Source organism: Anser anser (assembly GCF_964211835.1).
Source record: "Anser anser genome assembly, chromosome: 1".
NCBI lineage: Eukaryota > Metazoa > Chordata > Aves > Anseriformes > Anatidae > Anser > Anser anser.
The window spans coordinates 79,764,373-79,776,476 of record NC_139720.1 but is presented as its reverse complement, the minus strand read 5'-3'; the positions used below and the strand labels follow the sequence as shown (position 1 = coordinate 79,776,476).

At 40.5% G+C, this 12,104-nt stretch overlaps 1 protein-coding gene across 3 annotated transcripts in view; it reads left to right on the top strand.

The window, feature by feature from the left end:
* Positions 1-12,104, top strand: part of BCAT1 (branched chain amino acid transaminase 1) — a 67,460-nt gene that overhangs the window by 25,637 nt on the left and 29,719 nt on the right. Inside the window, exons 2-3 of one of the 3 annotated variants that reach the window (XM_083820737.1) lie at positions 10,556-10,756; positions 11,960-12,016. In XM_083820737.1, coding sequence (XP_083676863.1) covers positions 10,556-10,756; positions 11,960-12,016 — 258 coding nt within the window. Of the gene's footprint in view, positions 1-4,715; positions 5,114-10,555; positions 10,757-11,959; positions 12,017-12,104 lie in introns of those variants that run through there. The other 2 variants (XM_083820736.1, XM_083820735.1) reach the window with 2 other exon arrangements.

Genomic DNA, 12,104 nt, shown 5'->3' with positions numbered 1-12,104 from the left:
TTTGAACCATAGGTCATCCAGCCCAGTGGGACTGTCATCAGCATTAGATCAGGTCAGCTGTGGCTTCATCTACTGAGTGCATCTACACATTTTTCATGTTTTCACTTTTTTTCCAAAACAAATTGGAGAGTAATAATATTATTAGACCACAGTTACTTCACATCACTTGATTATGATTCCTAGTAGAGGATATATATGCTGCGGAATTACTTCCAGTGATTTACAATCAAATACATATGATCACCTTCACCTGCCAAGAAGGAAACCAGCTACAGCACAGAGAAGATTGAGGGCCAAGTGGTTTTTATGGCATTGTGCACCAACACAGGCATTGCACAAAGTCTTGTAAGTATTACTAATAATAGCTGGGCAACACTGACTGCATTTCATATCTGCTGCTTTCATTCCAGTTATTTGGAAAGTATGCGTCTAGGTCAGAGTAATAATCAACACAGTGCATTTGCAGTTGTGTCCTGTTTTGATGAGGGCGAGGAAAAGCCCAGTGTGTGTTGCTGAATGTTTCAGTGGCTGCTGGTCACTAGGAGAAAATGGCTTTCTCTAAGTTACGTGCACAGGTGGAAGATCCACTAATGCAGCTCAGTTTTGCTGATGATGACTCTATTTGGCAGATCAGCATTTCTAAATCAAGTCTGTTAACACACAGTAGTAGCAGCAAGCAGAGTAGTGTCACTGCTTCAGGACTGGAGGAGCCAAGAAATGCTGCTGAGCACAAGTTCTTAGTGTTGTGGAAATAAGTCACCGTGATTCTGCTGTGGTACTCTAAGCGATATTTTCCCAGCAGTCTGCGAGTAGGTTTCTCATGTCATGGGGGCCCCACCTCTGCAGGGGTGCTTGACATCTGTGGCAGCTCTATACTGTTTTAGCTTGGTGACAAGTAGTAGTTCTGTTTCTTTTCAGATGAGTAATGTGCCTCTAATAGCTGCAGGCTAAAGCAAATAGGTTTTCTAAGCTGTAATAGAGAAACTGATTGTCCAATTATCTGAAGTTGTAGGATTTGCAAATAAAGCTAATTGTCTTCAACAAATAGTAGGAGCTTTTAGCCAAGATAAAAGAAAGATGTTAGAGAGCCAGGGAACAGTTTTGCTAAGTTAATTTATAGCGCAAAGAAAGTGATGCTTTATCTTCTTTTTAACTAGGTGGTGAAGATACAGTTGGTGTCTGTAAAAGCACAGAGGTTGTACAAAACATATGGATTTATCTTTTTCTGGACTTATTTTTCATAAAGTGAAGAGTTATTTTAAAAATGCAGGGCTTTAGCACCAGCAAGTAATTCCCAATAGAAACTATATGACTCCAAAACTTATAAAATCCATTTTGTCCATATCTGCCTCCAAGAGTTCTTAATTTTATCCCCCCCCCCCCCCCCCCCCCGACTCTGGCCCTTTCTGCTTGCTTCTGAAATCATCCCTATATCTTAATTCTCATGAACTAACAGCCTAGAGGGCTGAAAGAGTTTTATCCTAATCTCACGCATAGTACCTATTTCTAGGAAAGTACTGAATAGAATGAATTGGAACAATATGACAGTTTCTGTGGCAGATCAAGCCATGAAATTCATGACAATTTGTAAAGCTTATCTTCTGTCTACCAGTGTAAAAGATGGAATTAGGGAAAAAGTCAGGTGCAATTAACTGAAGGTTTGAAGTAAGTCCTTAAATCTCTGTAAGAGACTGTATCATGAAAGCATTTTTTATTCCCAAAAAGAGAAGTTTTTCATGTTGTTTTTTTTTTGGTTGGTTGGTTTGGTTTTGAAATTCCTTGGGAAATGATCCTTGTTGTTCCCTTCCAACTTGGGTTCTTCTGTGATTCTATGATAAATTCTGAATGCCTTCATTCTGTGAATCCACTCCCCTGCATGTCTGCAAGCTCATTAAAATCAGGGTAAGAAGATTTAATTGCAACTGCCCAGGACTTGGGCATGTGAGATTATGGTTCTATTCTTGGCTATCCCACATAACACATTTGCATGTTTCTGACTGGCCAGGCTACTTAGGTGAAGTATTTCAAACTTGTTTGTCTAAAATTTAGGTTTGCAATTCATTTCTTCCTTCATTAAGGCAGATAACCCTTAAAAAAAAATAATAAATATTTCACTTTAATTGTGTGAAATAGAAATGACAGTATTTCTGGAATCTGGAGACATCAGCATCTCTAATCTTTGTGCACCAAATTTATGTTTTCCTACAGCATTATTCAAACATCTAACACTGTGCCTTTGTACAAAAACGTGGTATTGGTAAAATGTCACAGATCTTGCTATTGCAGTTATGTGTCACAGGCCAGTGTGAGTACTCAGCTGGTGTTAGACTCAAACCTTCTTCTAGGCAAACTTTCTAAAAATGGAACATTGTGTTTATGTTACAATGCGGAAATACAGTGGCTGTAAGCACAGAGAAGCACTGCAATGTTAACCAAGTTGACGGAGTTTTGAGAAGGAGCAGTATATACTTACAGTGAATAACATGAGTAGTGTTACTAGTTAATGTGTTCTTTTAGTGAAGAAGGGCCCTAGGTATTTAAGGAAATGTTTGAATATGAGTCTGAGAGGGGTGCCTGTGCAAGGAATTGGGCTATTATAGACCTGCAGTCTGTGATCTCCCTTATTGTCCTATGTGGAATTGCTTATTTCTAAGCAAAAGCCCAGGTATAGCTACACTGCATACATGAAGTGCTAAAGAGGATTTTTATATAACTAACTTGGCCAGCCATATCAGTGAGCTGCAGCAATGTGTTTTTCAGTCCAGTGCAATGACTGCATTAAAGCTTGCTCATGCTTCCTCCCTATTGACATTTTCTGATTGCCCTAGTTAAGTGGAACAGCTGTTGGCAAAAAGTAGTGGTTAATATGACCAAAATTTAATGTATCAATATCCAGTTTCTGCTTCTCTGTTTAACAGTCTTATCAATATCCTGATAGTTTATATTTTAGGTGCTAGTTATATTTCAAATGTTCTCTATAATTTGTTGATAAATGAGATACTAGATGACTGTGTTTTTAGTAGATCTGAAAATATCAGAAGAGAACCAGGCTAATGAGAAAGGGACCTAAAATATTACTACTATTACTAATAAAGGATTACTAGTCCATTTAAGTTTCCTGAAGCAGCAGAAATGGGTGAGGCTGTAAAGATTTGGGTAGTTTTGCCGCCCTTATGATCCAAACTTCTATAAAGCTGGAGGAAGGGGTCTTGATTAACTTTAATGACGTTTGGACCAGATCAAAGGGAGTTGGTGCAGGGCAACATTTGAGCAAATGAAGAACAACTTAAAATTTAGTTGCTGCCATTTAAATCAATGATAGTATGCATTATCCATGTGCTCCAGTGCTTTGTAGGGCAGGGCTAGTTTCTTCAGTGCTTTCCCTACAAGCTACCCAGACTAGTTTTCCACCACCTTTATTTCCCTTCTGGTGTGTTTTGGAAGCTTGAGATAGCAGTTTGAGTTGGTCTGCTGCCATGTGTTCCCTCTTCACCCTCTAGGCAAGAAGTTTATGTCAATTCCAACCACATATATGTTGCCTTGTTAGGATTCAACATCAGTTTTTTATGTTACTAGCCTATTGTGCCAAATCAAATATTGCCGCATCAGACAGAGCGTTCATCAGGTGAGAGGAAAGGTTAAAGAAGTCAACAATGTCCTGTTCCCTCCTCCCTTTCTTCCCATTGCTTGGGGATGTAGTAGAAGCTCATTCTTTGGTTTGACAAATATTTGATAAATATCTGTTGTGAATAGATTAGATACATGCTTTGCAGAGAACAACATCTAGACAAAGCTAGACAAAGTCGTTCCAGACATATTTTCTGTTGCTTCTATGATTAATTCACAAATGATTCAGGGTCTTGACTGTCTTTTGCTTTGTCACTTGCTCTGTTTATTACCCAATGTACTGTCAACCTGATGCAATGTTTCCAGGCCCCAGTCCAATTACATGTGCTAACAAATATTCCCAGATGAAGTCTCAGGGAACCTTTATGTTGAAAAATTTCTGGATATTCTTCCTGAGGTTGCAGAATATATTTTATTTTGTTTCTTTCTCTCTCTCTCTCTCTTTTTTTTTTTTTTAATAGAAGGAAGATTTGAATTTTCTTCCTGCTGTAATCTTATTATATCTTGACACACTTTCCATTTTCAAGCCTCAGGCTCCACTGTAAATTTAAAATAGTAGCGACAGTAAAGGGATTATAGGATAGGTTACATTACTTTTTATACTTACAAGTTAGTAATAGATTTCTAAGAATTTTTTAAACTTTTTTATTCTGTTTTATATTTTTGTTTATTATTTTCTTATTCTGATATAATTCTTATTGATCTTATTGTTTCTACTGTAGACTTTATTATTGTGATAACAGCAATGCTGGGCTTAGCCCTATACAGAAAGTGATGGTCTCTGCCCCAGAAAAAAAGCAAGCTTTTCCGATGAGGATGAGAAAAGAAACAAAAGCATGGAGTAGTGGTTTGTCCATGGTTAATAGGAAGTAAATCTCTCATTTTTTGTTCAAATAGACCATGCTGCTGTGGTGTCTGCTAGTGATTAGTGGATAGAGGTGAGAGGTAGTAAGTCAGACAAATGAGACAAATATAAGACATGCTGTAAGTTGTAACTGATTGCATCCACTAAAGCAGTGTTCAGTATTTCTGTTTCTAAGACAGGATTTAGGAATAGGCAGAGTAAATGATTGTTTATTTTGTCCTAGGAGAAGAAAAGGACCAGTTGCCTGAAGTCGACACAACACACAGCCTCTATAACTTTTCCCATTTCCTGGCTGCATAGCAAGGCACTGCTGCTGTCTTGTCTGATGCCACTGATGGAGGAGCTGGCATGCCATCCCTGATTTCTCAGGCTTGGCAATAGTTTGGCACAAGCCATCTCTGTTTGTGCAGTAGTAGCTGTTAAGCATGATTTATGATGTCAGCCTACAGAAAGCAGGACCATGTGGTGAAGGCTCTTCCTGGATCAGGTTGCAATTCCCTGTGGGCTGCTCATAGTACCTGTTCTACAGAAGCAATTATGTGCAGCACACGGTAGCCTGAACCCTGCCACAGGAGGCTGCTGGGCTGGAATATCTCAGAATGAGCTGAGAACATTGCTTAGGTAAGCAGAAATAAATAAAACGCGGGCAATCCTCTGCCACTTGCAGCCTAACATATGGGAAGAGAAGGAGCTTAATGCAGTACAGATCATTTGCTCATTGGCTGCAAGGCCAAAGAGAGTTTGTCCAGGAGAAGGGAGGGTTTCAGCTTCCAGAGGCTGGAGGAGCTTTTCACTCACCTGGTTAGTATCCCCAGCCTAGCTTCTCCACTGCTTCTCCTTAGCAGTGCAAGCCTCCTCTCCTCAGTCTGTCTCATAGAAGGAGCCCCATGTTGAAGTGGCCAGGCAGAAGGTGTTGAGGGGAGGAAGCAGCTGTTCCAGCAGAAAGAATGGATTCCTGAAGAAGAGAGGTGTGTCTTAGGGAGGGCCCAAAGGCAATGATGACGGTGCCACAGTCAGAAAGACGGGAGAATGACATCCTCATCCCTGGTGCCCTCCTCAAAACCATTCTGTTTCATTCCAGCCTCATTCTGTCCAACTCCCCCAGTTACACTTTGTTAACTTTTCCCTCTATAATAATTCCTCACGCTCTTTGTAATCTGTTTCCTCCTCAAAATCTCCTCCATAACTGCAACCTCAGTTCACTGTTCACAAGTGCAAGGGCAAAACAAGTTATTCAATTTTATCTATGCTTCCATGTCTGGTATTGCATCAGAAGGCCTGATCTTTCCTAGGATATGCTTAAAAACTCAGCGTAAGTAATAAAAAGTAATAATTGCAGTTGCTTTGTGATCTTGAATGAATCACCCTTACTAGAAGTCAGAGAGATTACTTATTTCGTAATAGATTACAGTCAGTTTCACTGAAAGTATGTTAATGTTTTGAGGAAGTCTGCTGCAACTTGCTGTTACAGCTAGGTAACTTGTAAGCTGTTGTACAACTGAGGCTGCCAGTTCAGTTTGTACTCAAGTAAATGATAGAAATGCTTTGCCCAGTACAGAGTTTAGAAAAGTTAGGGTTACACCTCTTACAGCTCCTCAACTCTACTATGGTCTAGTAGTTTCAGTGCAGTGAAAATTGCCGCAGCCAAGGGTCATTTGGGAAGGAACTGGCAAAATTGGATGGGAAGAATAGGACAAAATAAACACCATCTGCACCGACCCCAGGCAGCTCTCTGGGGTAAGAAAGGTAGAAGTGTAGCAATGGAAGTAAAAACTCTGGACTACTGTCCAGAAGCTACTGTCAGCTTCAAATCCACTTATGGCTATTCCACAGGCTGGATGGAATAAACATTAAAGTGACATCTTGGCTATGGGCACCGGGATGTCTTGCTGCGGCTTTGGTTAAAATTGACGCTGATCAGCATGTCATATTTAATTTGACTTAGCTCATAATTTACAAGATCTATTTTGATCAAATGATGAATTTTAGTTTCAGGAGGTCACAGTGCATCTTCACTGGGCTGGACAGAGCTTCAGTCTGGGTGAAGTCATGTTGGAATCAGCAGGCACTTCCCAGATAAGGGGCTATTCGAAAACATGCACCCGGTAGAGACAGTGGCTGTTTGCAGTGCAGCATCATTATATAAGCCTTTAAAAGCAGCAATATCCAGCTGGCTTCCCCACCACCCCTTTCTGCCTGCTGCAGGCACTCCTATTTCTTACAGGGTTGTCCAGAGCTGGGACCTAGGCACACAACTTGTAGGTACTATCCCGCTGCGACATGGAGAGTTTACAGGGCTGAAACTCAGTCCTTGTCATTCTACTGTAGGCAACAAGGGTGGAACAGCTGTGCTTAATAGATTGTGTGTATCATCTATTTCTTCATCTCCATTTTCCTTTTTGTCGCAGCATTTACCGGTTTTTCTTCCAGTTTAATGGCATTATTAGGTGGCAGTGTCAGAAAGTGCTTAAGAGCACACTGATAAACAAAGCAAGCAAACCACAAATGTAATTTAAAAATGCCCTGTATATTAGCAGTACAAACAGCAGGGTTCTGGGTGGATCTTAATGCCAAACTTTAATGCTGCTTACAGGGCTGGGGCAATGTTGACAAAGCAAAGAAAGAAATGGCGATTTATAAAGGTCATAGGTGATGCCATGGCAGTACCGTGATAATTTTTTTAACAATGTAAAAGTAACAGGCATTGATACTTAATCAGTACTCCTGTATTAGTCAACTGCCCTTGCTCTGCTCTCTTTGTGCAGGTTCTTTTGTGTGTCCATTTTCCCTCCCACTGGTGCTGCTTGAACAACAACAAAAAATGCTGGGGCAGGACTTTGGGGCAAGCTAAGTGAAAGGGGTCTGTTGGCCAGGTGAGGTGTTATGTAGGAGACTTACTGCTCAGGGACCTAAAAGAGGTTGAGGGTCCTGGAAATACTCTGTACCGCAGATGACACAGTGAGAAGGAGTACCCCAAGGTGGGCTCTCCAACCACCACCACCCTCAACTCCTTTATTTAAAATAAAAAATAATTTAAAAAAATGCATTGCAGCACTTGATGGTGTCTTGACATAAAAAGCATTAGGGTTTTGCTCAGTAAAAACAGAGAAAGAGAGAAATACAATAGAATGAATAAAGGCGGAAGATCCTTAAAAAAAAGAATTGTGAATAGTAATGGCCAAAAAATAAAATAAACTCTCAAGAGAGATTTAAATTTTAACAGAATTTGTCAGCATTATGAGGATCAGGAAAATTGCCTTCTTGCGTGTTTAATGATTGCTGCCCTATTACTCTGCACTTAAGCTTATTTTTGAGCCCTTTCGAAGGATGTTCCTACTGGTGTTTGAAGGGCAGGTCAGGTGTCCTACCTGATGTTGGGTCAGGTGTTTGCAAAATGTCTGAAAGAAAGGTGAAGAATAGGTTTTCCTGTTGCTGAAAGAGGTGAGAAACAGCAGGTCGTCTCCTTGTCCACAGTGTGCGGCTCCAGGAAGCTCTGTGGTCTGGGAAGCACTTGCTTCCTTTCAGGACAAGCGTCATAGCTACCTCTCTAGGCTTTCTGCCGTCAAGTGACTCAACCTGAAATCTAGTCTGGTGGTTTCTGTTTGTGACTGCAGAAGGTCCCCAGTCCTTAGGGCTCAGAGCCAAGCATCCTGGACTATTGCTTTGAGCCATAGGCACTGCTGTGGGACTGCCTGTCACACAGCAGTACCTGTTTTATTGAGCTTGCAGGAGCAAGTTCTTGGTCCAGCTCTTGTCTCTAATGAGCCAGAACAGGAGTGACTCTGGCTCTGGGCCCCTCTTTGTACTAGCTGTCAGAACACAGCAGTATGTTTATATTTGAGTGACATAATTTTATTAAATTATTACTCATGTTTTAGAGACTCTTTCCAAGGATCTTTTGAACCTCATGTCTCCGAAGCTGGAGCAATATCTTTTATGGCAAGATGGCTTATTTGGTTAAATAAATCCAAACGCTCCCATGGGATTGCTTCTTTGCTTATGGCTGCAGCTCCCTCTACATGTGCTTGTGGGCCCATCAGAAGGACCACATTAAAATCCTTCATCATCCTTGAAGTAAAGGCTATATGTTAATACAGTTGAGTTTACCAAACTGTATTATAGAGCCGCCTTACAACTACTTGTGCTGCTAAAACTGAGGAAGGGGCAAAATGTGGCATACAGGCAGAAATCAGCACATTGGTGGGATTTGTAGGGGGACAAGACTGAATATGGGGACATATTCTCGTCCCCAGGCCCATTCAGTGTCAGGATAATTACCTTAACAAAAGTGACCTGAAATAAGACTGAAGCTTTGACTTGAGGGAGTGCTGTTAATACCACTGGCAGTAGGAATTCTTTAGAAGCCATGATTCAAGCATTTCTGCCCTAAGATAAAGGCAAGGATGTAATTGTGTTCTACATCAGTACTTAAGCCCCATTGACATCCTACTCCTGCTAAGTGTTTCCCTGAGCACAGTATTGCATTGTGGATAATTGCAAACACTCCTTTGTGGCTTTTATTTCCATCCATACTCTTCTGTGTGATTTTTTTTTTCCAAAGTGCATGATAAGAGGTTGTCAGGTAAAATTCATTTTTATTTTCAGGGCATCATTAGTGCTTTTCCCATTGGAGCATTCACTGTCAGCAGTACAAAGGGTACTCTCAAGAGTTAAGAGTAACTGTTTTTTCATCAGTTTATGTATTAGTTCAACCAAGGCAATGCACTGTAATATCTAGACAAGTCCTATAATTGGAGATAGTTTGAAACAAGCTTTTAGCTATTTATGTGCTCCAGCTCAAAGTTAATTTCACATCTAAGCCATTAGGGAAAACAACAACAAAAAACACCAATAAGAAACAGACCACTGTTATTAAAGACATCTTGAAAATCAGGTTGTTGACAGAGATGGTGCCTGCGTGTTGTTTCAAAAGCTTGGGACTAGTTGTTTCTCATTTTGTAAAATATATGCCGGGTCTGAAAAGCAGAAGTTAGAAGTTTGTGGTGTCTCTGGCAGACCCTCCTTTTTAGTGTCCAGACAAGTAATTTGAAAAGAATCTGAAGTACTGCAGTCTAGTCTGTTCTATATGCACCCAGCATAGAGGAGTAAGGTTTTGCTCTGGGTTCTGTAGTAAGGGTCGATGCTTTCTGAGTCATGTTAGGAAAGAAAACGGAGCTTCGAATGGGATTTTTGAGTTCTTTCTTCACTCTCTGACCAGCACAGCTTAAATGCTCAGAAGCTGTAGAAAGAGAATGAGAGAAGTGGATCAAGACTGTCCACTTCATAGCTTTCTCCTGTTGTTTTGCCCCTATCTATCTATGAAGGGAAGTGACATGCCAGAGATCCTGCTTTCCTTCTTCCTCTGCTGTTCTTTACAATGATTAACACTATATAAGCTACTATGAAAAACATTCACTCTCTCCTAACCAAAACCAATACAAAAAACTATGTTGTGTTTCTGCAGCTAGTCATGGCTCGTAAGGGAAAGTCTCTACTGTTAATCATGCAGGAAAACATTTAGCCTTCTTTGTGCTAATAGGATCTTTCTAGGAAAATACAAATGTGAATGAACAAGCTGGTGCAACCCAAGTAACCTGCTGACTCAGGTCTCTCACTCTGGTTTTATGCATTAAAGGCAAATCAGTGCAACATACTTAGTTGCGAGGAGGATTAGGTTCTGATGATCAGCTTAAGTTCTGAGATACAGCATCTGGGAGTTTCTGGAACTTGTATAGGTGTGTTAATCTGATTGTCCAAGAAATTTTCATCTGATAATTTTCTATTTGTGTGTCTGTGTTTTTCTTCCCACCTTGTGCTGCTTTCTTCACTTAAAAGTGCTTCAAAATATGTGAACAACTGATCTAAGCAGCACTGTGTGTATGGGTGCATACATAGTACGAATGCTCTGGCAACTACTTAGAGGTAGACACAATTAACAATTCTGTCTATAAATACCCCTGAAGATAAAATATTGTATTTTTCCATGTTCACTGATGCAGGAGTATTTTTCAATCAGTCTGATTTAATTACTTTATTTACTTTTGGGTTTCATGTTTTTTTCAGGCTTCAGACTTGGTTATCACACCAGCTATGACTTTCAAGGAAAAACCAGACCCCAATGGTCTGGTATTTGGAACTGTGTTCACTGATAATATGCTGATGATTGAATGGTCTTTGGCTTCAGGATGGGAGAAACCTTATATTAAACCACTTGAGAACCTCTCGTTGCATCCAGCCTCTTCATCTCTGCATTATGCTATAGAAGTGAGTACCCAAATCCCTTTGGAAACCGCTTTTTTTTTTTTTTTTTTTTGATTAGTTTCTGAAACTGTAGCTTTCTAATACATGAACTATTGCTACCTTAGTGTTGAGTTACATTTTGATCTGATAACCGATGCCCTTTCAGAATAATTCCCTATTTACAGCCAGGGGTATGTTTATGTTGGTATAATTCAGAACCAGCTCTGGTCTGTGGATTCCAGCTCACTTAACTTCTTAGCCTAGTGAAGGTGAACCCTTTCCTGTATGGTGGCAAATTCATGTGAGAGTTCATGAGTGTTCTAGATCACTGACAGGGGATCAGTGCAATTGCTGTCATTGATGTGACTTAATGAAGCCCTGGATAAGACTGTGTGAGATTCCAAGAGTAGCTTTAATTTGAAGACTGAACACGCACTTTGTGAAATTTGTTTTAAGCTGTTTTAAAGGCTCGTAGCTTGGATTGGAGGATAGACTAGACAGATGCTTGTTTGTACCTCCAAACAGGTCTGGAGAACTCCAAACAAATTCTGAGGCATCTGGCATATAGAAGTGTATTGACGCAGAGAATATTCAGCAAGGAACTTTGGAAAGTGAAATGTTAAGTCGGAAACCAGCGTGGTTAATAGTTTCCGTGCTTAGCTACTTACTGTCTAAAGCTGCCTTTTGCGTCTCCAGGGCAGCTTCAGCACTACTCACATCTGTGTGAGAGCTATGGTAGGGTGCACTGAGCTACCTGGGAGCATACAGGATTAATGGAAGCCTGCTTCTCCTCCCATCTCTGTGTAGGTGGGAGTCTCTCCACTGAAGTTAGTGGAGTTTCTCGTGCTTCTTTTATTATTCTTTTTTCTTTCTTTTTTTTTTTTTTAACCACTAGTAAAATGGAAGGTTCGAGCTTTTTCCTGCTTGTTGTTCCTGTGCTCCTCCCTTCACCATTTTTTTTGTGCTTGCTGTTTTTTCCCATCTCGTTCCCAAAGGTCCTGTGTAAATTACAACAGGCCCCTGTGACTAATGCTGCAGCTCTTGATCTGCCCAAGGAGTAAGAAACCACGCTGGAGTCCCAAATCTATATTTCACTCTTAGTAGCATATTGCTTTAATGCTTGGCCTCTGGCCCAGTTTGAAGTCATTGCTAATATGAATATGCTCTTATTTTTTTTTCCGTTTTTTTTTTTATTCTTTTACTCTTACTGCATCACGTTTCCTCTAGCCAAGAGGACAGACAGAGGAGAATCTGGTGCCAATGCTGTGGCTCAATGAATACACAGTGGGTATAAAAAAATGATGAATTTGGCATTCCCTCCCCTTTCTCCTTGCCCTTCATGATGCAGTGTGATTGTCTGGATCTGCTGAAC